Below are 13795 nucleotides of genomic sequence, written 5' to 3'. Positions count from 1 at the left end.
TGTGTGTGTGTGTGTGTGTGTCTGTGTGTCTGTCTGTGTCTGTATATCTGTGTGTGTCTCTGTGTGTGTATGTGTGTCTGTGTGTGTGTCTGTGTGTGCGTCTGTGTGTGTGTCTGTGTCTGTGTGTGTGTCTGTGTGTGCATCTGTGTGTGTGTCTGTGTCTGTGTGTGTGTCTGTGTGTGTGTGCTCACACACGTACTCTACCTGCCAGACTGTAGTTTCTTTAGCCAGCCTGCCTTGGGCAGTGTGTGTGAAAATGCTGTTCATTTATCCGAGTACACTTTTCTTCTTTCCCCCGCAGAATCATCCAGAACCGCATCCTGCTCGTCATCCTGGGGATCATCGTGGTCATCACCATCCTGACAGCCATCACTTTTTTTGTCAAAGGACACTGATGCATCTGCTCTCCCTTGATAAACAGTGATCTTGTCTTGTCCTGAGTAATTAAGACAAAATGGTCACATGAATCATTCTCATGTGCTGACAGGCCCCGGGTGGCCCTCTGTCTCTCCCTCACCACTCTTCAGCTGGGGTGTGGAGAGTGTAAAAATATCTCTGTTCCTGTCTGCATGTGGGTTGGTTTCCTTTGGAGGTTGGTCTTTGCCCAGATTTGTTGTTTTTGTAGGTGAAGGTGAATGCTTATTTGCCTTTAGGTAACTTCATCTGCTGTCCAAAATAGCTTTGCTAACATTCTTCCTTGCCTCGTGGACATGCCTGGGGTCATGGTTTGAGAGAGGACACGATGACTCGGTCCCAGAAACTTCTGTGTGTCACGTACCTTCTTTACCAGAAAGGTTTCCTGTGATGTCCGAGGATAAAATGCCAGAACAGTCAGGGGCCAGCACCAGTGAGCAGTTCCAGAGATCAGCCACGCCCTTCCCAGCATTCGAATCCAGCCATGCTGCCCAGGCAACTTTCTTGCAAAGGAGAGGATTCACTGTCACTTGTACAGGAAATTGACTTGGCACTTTCCCTGGTATGAAATATTTACTCACCTTCCCCAAATGCCATACTCCCCAGAATTGGCCCGCAGTGTGAGAATCAGCACAGTATTTGTGACCTCATTCTCCCCGACCCGTGTAAGCATTTCTGTATCTTCCCGGTTCCAATATGAGCTCAGTCAGCAGAAGCCCTAAGGTCTGAGAGTGTTGTCTCCACACCCCTTCCAGCATGAGTATTTCAGACAGCATGAGCAGGACTCCTGTGCTGGTGGGAAGTTTTCGAAGGGGACAGTCCTACGGGACAGCCCACCAGAAAAAAAAAAACCTTGGTGGGAAGTGTCCACCGACCTCCTTCCAAAGAATGAAGGGTTGCAGAAGTGCTACAAAACAGCTCCCTGGGCTCCCCTGACAGCTGTGGCAAAGCCTGCCTCGGCACTCTGTGCATCCAAACCTCGACCACGCCGTTTTGATTTTCTTCCTTTCTTTCTGTCTGATTTTCTTTCTGTCTGAAGTAACCAGGAATTGTGTTCAAAATGAATTCATTTGTGATCAGGCTTAAAAGTTGCCCAAGATGAGGTCATTTCCCCTCTAGTCATGAAGCGAAATGTGTTTTTCTTAAGACCTCATAGGCACTTTTTACAAGTCTGTACTATCTTTTTTAATATAACTGGAAGCTTTGAATTCTTGAAAGCAAACCTATTCTCCTCATAAAAAATGCTAACCACCTGTGCTCATGGAGCAAGATCATGCTGTACTTGATCCCCCACCACACATGTATGCATACACTTTTGTGCACGAGTACACACACGCACGCACACACACTCCGAAGAGAACCACTATAGAGTAGACAGGAAATGCAAAATCCACCAGAGAAATTGTACTCGTGGAATCAGGCCAGTGCCTGTATGTGTTCAGATAAATCATTTATTATTGTGCAAATAAAGGTGTAGTCTCTGTGTCGGAAGGGCGGGATTTGGGCCGACCAAAGTGGGACAGCAGAGGAGAGGGACCGGAAACCTCGCTGAGTCTTTGACCAGCTTAGCAAGAGCCTTTAACTGTGATAACCGAGTCCTGGGCATCCTAATGTATGAAAGAAACTATTCAAACGCAAGGAGACAACCACCAGCGTCTGCCAACACCTCTGGTGGCCTCCTTGGAGATGGGGGTCCTCCGCTAAGGGTATGCCAAGTCCTAAACTGTCCCACCTTGCGTCCGTCATCCACTCCTGCCCAAGGCCACCTGGCAAGCAGGGTGGAGCTGAGCACCGACACTTGGCGGCCCCTAAGTAGCTCGCTGAAACCTGCATTCACCCAGGAGCAAATGAATGAGAAGGAAGGAGAAGGAAGGAGGCCTTTGCTGCCGGCCCTCAATGGCTTTTCCCTGCAGAGCTCTTTTGGCCAGTGATTTGGGGAGTGGAAATCTGTGAACGCCTAACCCTTGGACACAGCAACTCCATCCCCTCCTGTAGAGAGTGGCCACCTAGAAAGTCCCCTGACCACTTTCCGTCCTTCTGGTGCCATGGGAGGAACACAGAGAGGTCTGGGGCTGGGGCAACACCCTCCCCCCCACCCCGCCCAACTAGGGAAGGAAGAGGGTACGCAAACCCGAGGCAGGTGTCTCTGTGTTCACAGTTCTAGGTTCATATTGTGTAGGCTTCAGTTGTTGACTGTTTCTGAAGTTTGGGAGCCTTTGTTTAAGAGTGTGTGGGAGGTAGGGGGAGATGAAATGACAGCGTGGAGGAGGATGAGGAGGAGGAGGAGGAAGCCCTCGCCATATAAAATTCATGCAGACTAAACAGTTTCTGGAACAGCATAAATAAAGCGGATGCAACCCCACTTCAGAATCAAAAGCAATCTAATTAAAGTCTCTTAAGTTGTAAAGAGTTTTAAATGTCCTGCGTTGAAGGCGGATGCCCGCAGATGCAGTGGGCCTGACGTCAGCGGCCGGGCCTGGGCCTCGAGCGAGGCCATTTGCTATTCTGTTTCAGGCAGGCTGCGTTGTCTTATTTTGGAACCAGCTTGGTGGGGGGTTTGCTTTGCTCCTGCTTCTGAGCCCTGAGCTTCAAAGGCTGAAATTAATGGTGAACAAAATTGTGCGGCTCTGGCCGTCCCATGCGGGGCAGGCCCATTGAGGGTTATCATTAAGTAAAGAAATAAAGAGGGGGGAAAAGCCTGCCTGCTCCAAAAACCTCATCAGATAATGACCTCAGTGATTGGGTTTTCCTTACCAAACAGCATCCAGAGATTATCAACCCATGGAAGGAGGGAGGAGGGACGGAAAGGAAGAGGCGAGCACAGCCTTTCTCCCTCTTTCGGTTTTTTTTTCCCCTGCACATCTTTTCTTTAAAACTGTCAGATCATTTCAGTATTTCAAATCCGAGGAAAACAGCCTGCCTGCTGCTGTATTTGAAGTTGTAATGGTGTCAAAAAGTCACGACTGACTGACAGCCGTCAGTCCCAGAGGGGCTCATTAAATCATAAAAACTTGACAAGGAAATAATTGCGCATGGCCAGCGACTTGGCGCCTGTTTAGACGGATTTATTGTCTTTCATTATCAGTCCCCGCCATTACGTTCATTAACAAATTGCATTAAACAACTGTTAAGGGCTAATGATTTGTTTATCGCTTTTTTCTATTACTATTATTTAAACATTAGCTGTGTCATGTGGTACCCAGCAGCCTCTTGCCATCATCTGACTGAATATTTTCCCACTCCGAGCCCTGGGTACTGCTGGAATATGAAATAGATTATTCATTACTCTCCTCTTTGCCGCTGATTTGGTTTCATGTAGTGTCTTCCGCAGAGAAAGATGAAAACTTGTCAAAAATAGGTTATATCTTATTCGAAGGGGCAGCAATAGCAGCAGGTACAGGCACACTTTAATATTTAATTAAGGTTGATGTTAGTCCCCTTAAATGACTTCAGCTGTAAGTTATATTTAAATGCGGAAGAGAAAAATAATTGTTCTTAATTTGCAGCCTCTCCAGCAGGCATTCTTCAGTGGACTCGCTGGAAATTTAGAGGGGAATTCTTAAATAATGAAATTTCCCACCATAAATATTTATAGTCGTTTGTCTACGTAGCTGAGAATTAAGTACGAGTGCCGACTTCCTCATCACTTTGGTGAGAACCGCTTGGCGTCTCTGGGCACTCCAGGCGTGGGAATGGCAACACTTGTCTGGGGGAGTCCACAGCCAGGGACTGTAGGCCCACACTTGCCTTCCCCTTCACCGAGGGTGTGGTTGGGAGACTGTGTTCTGCAGTGAGGGCGAGCAAGAAAGGCTTAAGGAAAGCTCTGTGAGGCTGAAAGGCTGGCGGGAAGGTGGGCTGAGGCGTCTTGGGCCCCCACGTAGTCAACTGGAGCTCATTACAAGGCCTGCTTCCCTAATGGGTGACGGGAGCAGCCCCGTGCAAGGTTCCACCCGCCTCCCTTTTCCCTTCTGTGGCTTGCCATTGGTGGATTGATGGACTTTCCCATGGCCAGAGAAGACAGAGCCCGATCATGGTCGTCTGCACCCCTACCCACCCCCGCTATGTCCCCTTGTTGTATGTGATCACCACTTGGTTTAGTTTATATAACTATGGAAACCACAGCCTCAGGGCTGGGTGCTCTGGTAAAGATGAGGGATGGGTACCTTTTCTCCATCCTGATCCTAGTCCCCTACCTCCATCCTGTCCTAAGGGGCAGATCCCAGACGGTCCTGCAGAAGTCATGAGTCGGCCAAGAGGCATAGGACCTGGCTTCAGGTCCCCTTAATCACTGTCGATGTAGAATAGGGTTCACACCTGGGTCTGGGCTGGAGTCTAGTCCATATTAGTCAGGGACAACTCACTCCCCTAGAGTGACCTCCACACCCCAGCAGAAGACCAGCTAGAGCTGGTTTTCCAGTGGGGAGGAAGACTGTGTGTTAAGCCAGCCCCACTGAGACAAGAGACCCCTCTATCTTGTGCTCCCTCATTGCTGGCTTTCAACGGGACCCAAAGCTTAAATAAATACTCATTTCTGTCCTTCACCTGTCATGCATCCGGCCTGGCCTAGTAGCATCTGCCAAGGTGACATCTCCATAACTGTCTTAGAGCCAATAGGCCCCACACCATGATGGGTGATGTTCCAAGGTGGCCAAGGAGCACCCAGGCCAGACAGAAAATGAAACGTGTGACTGGCGCTGAGGCAGCCAGGGACACCCTTCCCTTCAGGGCCTGCTCACCAGAGGCAAATGGCAACAGCAGGATGGGGGGGGGGGGGAGCAAAGGACCAGATTGTGAACTGGGAGGTCCACCAGGAGCTGGGGTAGTGGGCTCATCCCAGATAGGAGCAAGAGAGGTCCCGGCAAGTAACATCCTGAGCCCACCGTGCCCTTCTTCGAGAAGAACCAGAGAAGGGATAGCAGGGACCCCTGCCCAAGTCCCCCATTCCATCTTCTGAATCACCTCCCTAGCTCCATAAACAGGGCGGGCAGGGGGGGCGCCCAGGTAAGGGGGGACCAGGCTACACGCAGAGCTCAGGCCCGTGATTCTGCAAACTCCCACCCTCCTTTCCTTCATCCAAACAAGGCCCTTCGGCATGAATAATAGCTGGGGAGGCCGGGGAAGGAGCGAAGCTGCCTCTCCACCAGTATTGATCTGCAGCCTGCCTGCGCATCAGCCAAGGGCTGCCTGGGCTTTTCCTGCAGGCAGGACCACAGCGGGGCTGGCTGCTCTGCAGCCTCACGCCCTGCCTCCCCCCCCCCAAGTCTCCCGGAGCCTCTGGCTGCTCTAAAGCCTCATGCCCCGCCACCCACGTCTCCCGGAGCCTCCCCAGGTGTGTTCAGAGCAGGCAGTGCCGGGAAGGTGGGACCCAGGGAGCCCAGGCGCTTCTCCACAGCTCAGCGCAGCGTGGATGCCCCAAAGTTTTTGTTTCCAACTTATTTTGCCACAAAGTGCCCTCGTTAGAGAGAAACAGATTTTTTTAAATGGTGAACCCCCGTGGAGTTGAAAACGAACACGTCCCCAGGCTTCTCTTCTCTCCACATGGTTCTGCCCAGGGCCCAAGCCCACATAGGTGTCCTCCGCCGACTGAAGAAGGCTCTGCATTGGGCTAAGCACCGGGCGAGCCTTACTGAGTCTCCCCGGTGATTCTCTCTGCCTTCCGGTGTCCCGGTTATATCTCTCCTCCATACAGAAAGTCCCAGGACCCTGGCCCCTGGAGGGACACACACTGTGCGGTTGGCTAGGCGATTGTACGGAGCACTGAACTTCCTCTGTACTCTGACTTCTACCTTAGGATGCTGGGGAAATGCGGGTTCCGCCTCCCTAGGCGACGCCACTGCACCAGTCTCTGTCTGGTGGCCATGTCCACCCCTCCCCTGGGGGTTCATAGGGTGAGGTATGTAAGGGGACACCCTGCAGCCTCCCCTGTCTTGGTCCCCCAGGGTGGTAGAGTCACAGGCCCTGTCTTGCCCTAGAGGCCCAAACAAACCTGCACCCTTGGCCAGGTTGTCAGGCAGACAAGGAAGAATGGGGGTAGGGGGGCTCCTCTGGCGGGTTCCTTACGAGGAAAGGTGTAAGGGGAACCCAGGAGTTAGGACCATGGCCCTGAGGTCCGGCATTGTTTCCCTCCTGAATCAGCAGTGTCTCATCCCAGCTCGGGGACCGAGAAGACCCAGGCCTCTGTACTGTTCACTTGGCATATGGAGAAGGGTCTCAAATGGATGACTTATTCCCCAAGTGGATCCCCAAGCCGGCCAGGAACCTTGTCCCAGGGAGACCCAGCCATGCTCTATTTACATGTCTTGTCACTGACCACGCCCACCCTCCTGAGGCAGCACCTCTGAAGAAAGGGAGGCATTGGAGTGGGGAGAAGGTGGTTCCCATGGAGCTCATTATTGCCCCCCCACAAGACTAGATAACCCAGCTTCTCCCCATTCAAAAGAGAAGTGTCACCAGGTTTATTCATCTGGCCTGTGAGTATTACCAAAGCACCTACTGTGTGCCAGGGCCCAAAGACACACACACTGGAAGGGAGATGTCAGGGAACCTTGATGTGCCAGGCTGAGGTCTGAAAGGCCTGCATCCCAGCAAAGCCCGGCATCCCCGTTTGCCTTCTGACCTCAGATACGTCATCCTCAGGGTCCCCAGCTGCCATGCAGAGGCCTCTCTGCCCTTGCCGCCCTTGCCAGTGCACCCGATATCAAGAACCCATTCCCCAGGAGTTGCCTGGCAAAGAACATTCGAGATGCAACATTCGGGTGTCCTTCTTCCTCGCAGTTTCTGTAACTCCATTGGCAAAGACCCGTGAGAGAGCCCGTAGGCATCCTCTCTGCCTGCAGGTGGGTAGGTGGGTCCCATGGCCACTGTTTCTGCACCCAGGACCCGCCCTTGAGAGGGAGACGGGAACGGGGAATGTTTAGATCAGGGCTGACTTGGAGGGTGGGTTTCTTTTTTCTTTTTTCCCCTTGGTTTTGACTTGGCGGGCAACAGAAGCCCAAAATATCATAAAAGAAAAAAAAGTTGCCAAGTGGCTAAGAGGTGCGCCACGGGAGTGTTTCTGGGCTCCGGCAAGGTGAATGAAGTGAGGAGCAGGGAGCAGGGAGGAGCAAGAGGCATTTCAAAGGGTTCTGTGTCCTCCCCCTCCCTGTCCCCCAGGAAGAAGCAGGAGAGGGAAACAGAATTTGTATCAACCTCCATACATACCCCCTCTCCCAGGCAGTGGAGAATCTGGTGTTGGGGTATCTAATGTAGGGGTAGGAGGAGCCTGGGCACCCCAGCAAATGCAGCCATGCATCACAGCCCATGAGGGTCCTCCCTGAACTGTGTGGAGAGACAGGAGACCCACAGAGCTGGACACAGCGTGTGTGGCGGGGGGGGGGGGAGGCGTCGAAACAATGAACCACCGTGATCTGCATCCTCCAAACTCAGGGCTGGCCCCCCTCGGTGGCTCCTGAGTGTTCGGGTGAGCTCCGGTTCACAAGACTTTTGAGCCGTGCATGCTGCAGGGCCAAGCTGGCCAACCCACTGTTGCTCTCGGATGAGGAAACGGGTCTTGGAGAGAGAGCATCACTTACTGAAGCTCTTAGCAAGCTGCCCGCAGACAGAGCCAGGGGGAGGCTCTAGGCCTTCAGTGTCCCCATGCATAAAGAGGCCTCACCTGCAGGGCACTGGAGGTTTGGCCCTCCGCTCACACTCTCATTTCCCAAACCCCGGGAGCCACAGCCTGAGACTTCCATGACCCTCGGCTCAGAATCCACAGAGCTAGCCATGTGGGTAGAATTTGTCTTCACACCACCGGTGTCAAAGTTCCCGCTGTGTGCAGAGACACTAACTCCATCCCTGTAGCTAGCCAGACTCCCTTTTCCTTGAATGCCCCGTCTTTGCTCCCAGGGACCTAGCAGGGAAATGTCCTAGCTGGCCCCTCAGTGGAATCTCCCAAGGTCCCCTGAGGAAGGCATCTCTCTAGCCTTTGTCCCATGTGGAATCTTCTCGGCCACTCTCCCCACCAAGAAACTCGTGAGAAACAGTTCATATCACTAGGGCACCACCATGAGGCTGCCCAGGACAGACCTCTGGAAACTTCTCTGCTGCTTATACCAATGGGTGCTGCTTCTCCTGAGCGATCCCGATAGCTGATGGTGGCTTTGACTAACGGACGCTGACAGCCAGGGCCAACCTGGCAAGGAGGACGATGAAAACTTGTTGTTTATCCATCCCAGCTATCCAGAGTAATGCAAAGAGAGTGTTCCTAAATAAGGGCCATGGTTTAGGGCAAGAGGGTGTTCCCTTAGTGTAGAACCTTCTAGAAGACTAGGACCCGTGGCATGCTAAACCTCTGAAGAGTCTTGGGTGCAGTTAGTGTCACACCGGGCCTGTGTTCAGAAGGGCCTCCTACGTGCAGAGTGCTATTCTATGGTTGTACTGAAATTCTAACCGTCTGAGCTTTGTACGCATAAGGGAGGTGCCATGGGACAGTAGACTCGTGGTCTGAGGACTTGGCCTGGCGCATGCTACCCCTCGCTAGCATTGGAGCTTGGAACCAGAAGGTGCACAGAGACAGAGCCTGTCTCAAAAAGGGAAACAGGTAGGGTTTAAGAGAGATTTAAAAGCCAGTGTGGAGCGTGGATCTCTAGCCTTAGAGTCCCGGCCTCCAAGTTTTGTTCTGTTGTTGTTTTGGTTAGTTGCTTTTCACTTGTGTTGTTGGGCCTCTCTTGTTTTGCTGTCCTGGAGAGACAGGCTCTCACCATGTGGCCCAGAAGGCCTTAGAACAAGCCACTCTTCCCCAGAGGAGATCTGCAGAGACACCCAAAGAGCAGCCAGGCCCCCGTGAGGGAGGGTCTAGCCACCACTGACCATGCTTTTGACCCAGGCCTTCCCTCAAATGTCACATCCTGTAACTGGGAACTCCATCTAGACACCCACAGACACCCCACAGAGGCTTTAAGTACCAGAGTTGCAATTTGGAAACCAAGCAAGTTATGTAATAAGGTTTCATCTGGTCCAAAAGCTGGGGCCTTAACACTGTGTGGAGACCCAGCTTTGACCTCTCACCTAGTCACTGGATTTCCAGGCCAAGCCAAGGAAGCTGGGCTCCCTCCTAAGTCCCGGCGCCAAGGAGAGCGAGTGTTTGCCAGGTTCAGAGCGAGTGATGTCATCCTCCTGAGAACGGCAAAAGCCCGGGTTCCATGGCTGCTTTCCAGGAAAGGATACCCATTTGAGAACCGTGTCCTGTGCCACCACCGTGCAGGTTCCAAAGTAACATTGCCATCTGCTTTACACTTGAGGGTGCAGTTGTCCAAAGGTTTGACAGACCCAAAGTCACATCAAGTCCCTCTGAGAAAACGCCACCACTTTCAAATGAGGCTTATGGAGTGCCCATCCACCACTGTCGCCTTGTGGACTAGGTGAAGTTAGGTAAGCTAGTTTGGCTTTTCCCAGCTATGCTGGATGATAGTTCTATCAGGCTAGCACTGGGTGGGTTTGCATGGTTTCCTGTATTACATTTTGACTGGTATCTTCTGGCTGCCGCTCATCTTTCCTGAGTAATTCATTAGGCCTGAGAGCCACTCCAGAGTGGGATTAGAACCCATGTAGTACATAGTCTCTTAAACTGAGATCCGCTAATTAATCGCTCTTCTTGTGTAACTGAGCGATAGCACCCCTTCCCCGAGGAATTGCAATTTCATGGTTCCTAATGATGCTCCGATTACATTATCTGCATTGCTTATGCTGGGGGTCAGGAGCAGTGCTCAGAGCCTATCTTGGGGATGGGGAGAAATCACGCTGAAACTAAGTGGGTGGAGGAGGGGAGGTGGATGGGCCTGTGCTTATTAATTCACGGCCGCTTTTACCTCTCACTCAGGAATTAGTTCCCAGGCCCGTAGACTTCCAGCTTCACAGTGCCTTCTTCCCCAGAACCCTCACGTTCTGTCCCTAATATTTAGAGTGGCTGTTTGTAAAATCCTGTTTTCCACAAAGTGGTTTATCTCAGCATTTATTTTTAATTAAATTCCTTTGAAATGTGGTTCTGGTTCTACCTGTCATTATGACGAGTAATACGTTTTTGATGGTTGTTTCCTGAACTAACATGTCTCGTTTTTGGGTAGTTAAATAAGATGCATAATTCCCAAGCCCCCTGCTGCTCTTGCACCTTTCCTGTGGGAAGGTAAAGTCTCTGCTCGGCACCCTGTGCCGTGAGCACGGTACTGTCCCTTTTTAAAAACAGTGACATTTGGGAGGTTCGTGTTCAAGGTTATATCTTGTTTTCATACCTGTGGTGTCTTCCTGGCGTGCACCTGTGTGTACTGGTGGAGGGCAAAGGTCAACATCAGTTATCTTTTTTCAGATGCCATACACCTTTTTGAGTCAGGGCCCTGGCTGGCCACTGAGCTCCCGCGATCTGCCTGTCTCTGCCTGACCAGCACCGGGATTATAGCCACATGCCACTGTGGGGGTCAAGCATTTTATAAGCTGGGCTATCACCCCCAGCCCTGTTTTATGGTTACGAGACAGGGTGTTCCCATGTTGGACAGTCAGCCTTTCAACATCCCTGGGCTCAAACGATTTTCTTCCTTAGCCCTCCCATGCCTGACTAGGACTCGTTTTCTCTTCTGATTAATGTTTTTTCTCATTTATTGTGTGTTTATGTATGTGGCCGCAAGTGAGCCACAACATACGTGTGGAGGTCAGAGACCAATGTGTAAGATATGTCTCTCTTTCCACCACTCAGACCTAGGCATTGAACCCAGGTCCTCAAGTTTGGCAGGACCCTCCTCAGCCCACTGAGCCATCTCACCAGCCCCTGTGGCTTTTTTGAACACAGACTTCCCAGAGAGGTGGCGGGCCTGACTCTGAGTGGTGGCCCTGCGTGATCAATCCATCTCCCCACGGAGCCTCTGAGAAAATCGCACTCAAATGGAAGTTACGAAGATCCCATGAGATACCCCACTGGGACCCTCCTTCAAACACGTGACAGACCAACTCTGTCACATGCATCATGACTAAATATAAATGTGTAGGTCTGCAGCATTGTAGAGAAATACTGTTCATGGAGCACTATTGCTGTTTAGAGCTCTTTGGGTTTTGTTTTTTTCCTGCACAGATTGCTCATGATCAAGGGTTTAAAAATACTTCAAGCGCACCACATACCCCTATAATCCCACACCAAGGAGGCTGAGGCAGAGGGATCTTGAGAACACAGCCAGTTTGAGAGACTCCATCTCATTTGAGAAAGAACTTCACAGGAGAAAAGTGTTGGAAATACTGGGTCAGGCACGCACTGTAGTCTAGCACTCCAGAGATGGAGGCCAGCAGAAGGCTAACACGATCAATGCCAGCATGATCTATGCTAGCATCCCACTGCAAGGGGACCCTGCCTCTCAGAACCAAGAGTTGGGCACATAGCTCAGTTATAGAACATGTGTCAAGATCAAGACTCTGTCCAATCCCAGCACCAAAATGTATCCATTACAAAATAGTCTTTCTAGGGGCTAGAGATGGCTCAAAGACCACAAGAACATACTCTTCCTGCAGAGGGTTAGAACTCAGTACCAAGCATTCTGAACGCTTACAACCCACTATGGGCATATGAGCGCTCTCTCTCTCTCTCTCTCTCTCTCTCTCTCTCTCTCTCTCTCTCTCTCTCTCTCTCCTCCCTCCCTCCCTCCCTCCCTCCCTCCCTCTCTCTCACGTACACACACTCATATACTCACATACAAACACACAAAGTAATCTTTTAAAATATATATTCTTTCTAAGAATGCTTTAAAGCCATTTTTAATACTAAGTGGCCTGTGTTGAACCAGGCATCAGGAGCACAAGTCATATAGCGTCATCTCTGCCTTCCCCAGGTCTCCCAACAGCGTCCCGGGATTCACCTGTCTTGGAGTTCAGCTTAGGGGCAGGGAAAAGTGTGGTTTGAATCTATCCATTGCCAAATGTACTGGAAAAGAAACGTCTAGCTTCCCACTGGTGAGCTGCCAGTGCCCCAGCAAATAAACCCTGCCAGTGCTCTTGCAAGGAGCACACACACACACACACACACACACACACACACACACACACACACACGATAAAAGTAGGAGGGGCCTGGTTGGACGAAGGAGGGTGCGTGGTGGGGGGGCAAACAGTATGGAAACACATGTTACATGTGAATGGAATTGTCAAAGCATACATTTAAACATTTTTTAAAAGAGAAACAAAAAGCAGCAAAAAAAATCAAAAGAGAACACATGTAAAGCAACTCTTTAAAATATACTAATCGAGAAGACAGAGGCTACAAAATAATTCTTGCTATGATACAATGTTCTTGAGCGAACTTACAAGAGTGGCACCCCAGGAAATCGGGAAAAGTGTGTATGTGACTTTTGTGACGTATGTGGCGTATGTGACACAGGGGCCACGTGATACCCTGGATAGCCGAGCCATCCATGAAGAAGCCACCTCCACAGTGGTGGCAAAGGGAGGCACGGCCTCTGCAGAGCAGAGATCCAAGTCTGGAAGCCTCACCAGTGAACCAGGCGGTGCCTGGTGTCCTCATTTATGGTCAACTAACAGAAGAGCGCAGGCTCTCCCAGGAGCACTAGGGAAGCCCACACGCACGTCCATTCCACGCCATACGGCCATTCCACGCCACCATCCCCCCAACCAATCCCACAGTCTTTGGCGTTCCCACTTAGCATTGGTGGTCTGTTTCAGCTCACAGCAGCTAGAGTGGTGGTTTGAAAATGAAAATCAGATCTTAGAATTTTATGGTTCCAAATCTTTTGATCTGGTCTAATGTTTCTAATCGCAATTCCTTCCATGGTCAGACAGCAGCCCTCAGTCCCGGGGCCCTGTCTTGCCTCGTTTCTTTCTCCCACATTTCCAGCTCTTTCCCAACTTGGAGCCTCTGTCTGGGAGCTTCCCTGCCCTGCCTGCCTTCTCCATGGCTAAATCTTGCCCGTGCTGTCGGCGTAGGATGAGTGGCAGCATCTGAGAGTCCCCCTCCCCGCCTGAGAGTGGCAGCATCTGAGAGCCCCCCTCCCCGCCTGAGAGGGTCAGGCGCTCTTTGCTTCCCATAGCCTGTGTGGGTCCTCCACATTTGCTCCCGAATTGGGCGTGGCACACAGTGGGAGGCAGGGATAGACACCACATGGGTGAATGTTTGCATGGTAGACTATGACTGTCTCTTCAGACAGCCCAAGCAGGTTAAAGTTCACCACAAGGGGTTGTTCCCATCCCAAGGGGTGTGCAGCGGACTCTGTGGGGTGCTATGTGTGGACTCTACGCTTCTAGGCAAGGGACAGGGCGGGGCGGGGCGGGGCCACCCGGCACACTGCTGTATGCTCCAATCTCTACTGCTCTCTTGGTACGTGCTGGTAGCAGCCTGCAGTGGAGGGTGACA

General features: G+C 51.4%; 1 protein-coding gene across 4 annotated transcripts in view; it reads left to right on the top strand.

Moving 5' to 3' along the window:
- Vti1a (vesicle transport through interaction with t-SNAREs 1A) overlaps window positions 1–3552 on the top strand; it is a 314916-nt gene extending 311364 nt beyond the window's left edge. For all 4 annotated transcript variants that reach the window (XM_013116277.3, XM_013116280.3, XM_013116274.3 and 1 more), the window contains one exon: window positions 302–3552. Coding sequence is in view for 2 of the 4 variants with exons in the window: in XM_013116274.3 (XP_012971728.1) it covers window positions 302–395 (94 nt within the window). In the remaining 2 variants the exon portion in view is untranslated. The remainder of the gene's footprint in view (window positions 1–301) is intronic.
- The last annotated feature ends 10243 nt before the right edge of the window (window positions 3553–13795 follow it).

The sequence above is a fragment of the Mesocricetus auratus genome, unplaced genomic scaffold, assembly GCF_017639785.1.
Source record: "Mesocricetus auratus isolate SY011 unplaced genomic scaffold, BCM_Maur_2.0 Super-Scaffold_4256, whole genome shotgun sequence".
NCBI lineage: Eukaryota > Metazoa > Chordata > Mammalia > Rodentia > Cricetidae > Mesocricetus > Mesocricetus auratus.
The sequence above is the reverse complement of the archived record's forward strand: the minus strand, read 5'-3'. Positions and strand labels throughout refer to the sequence as shown.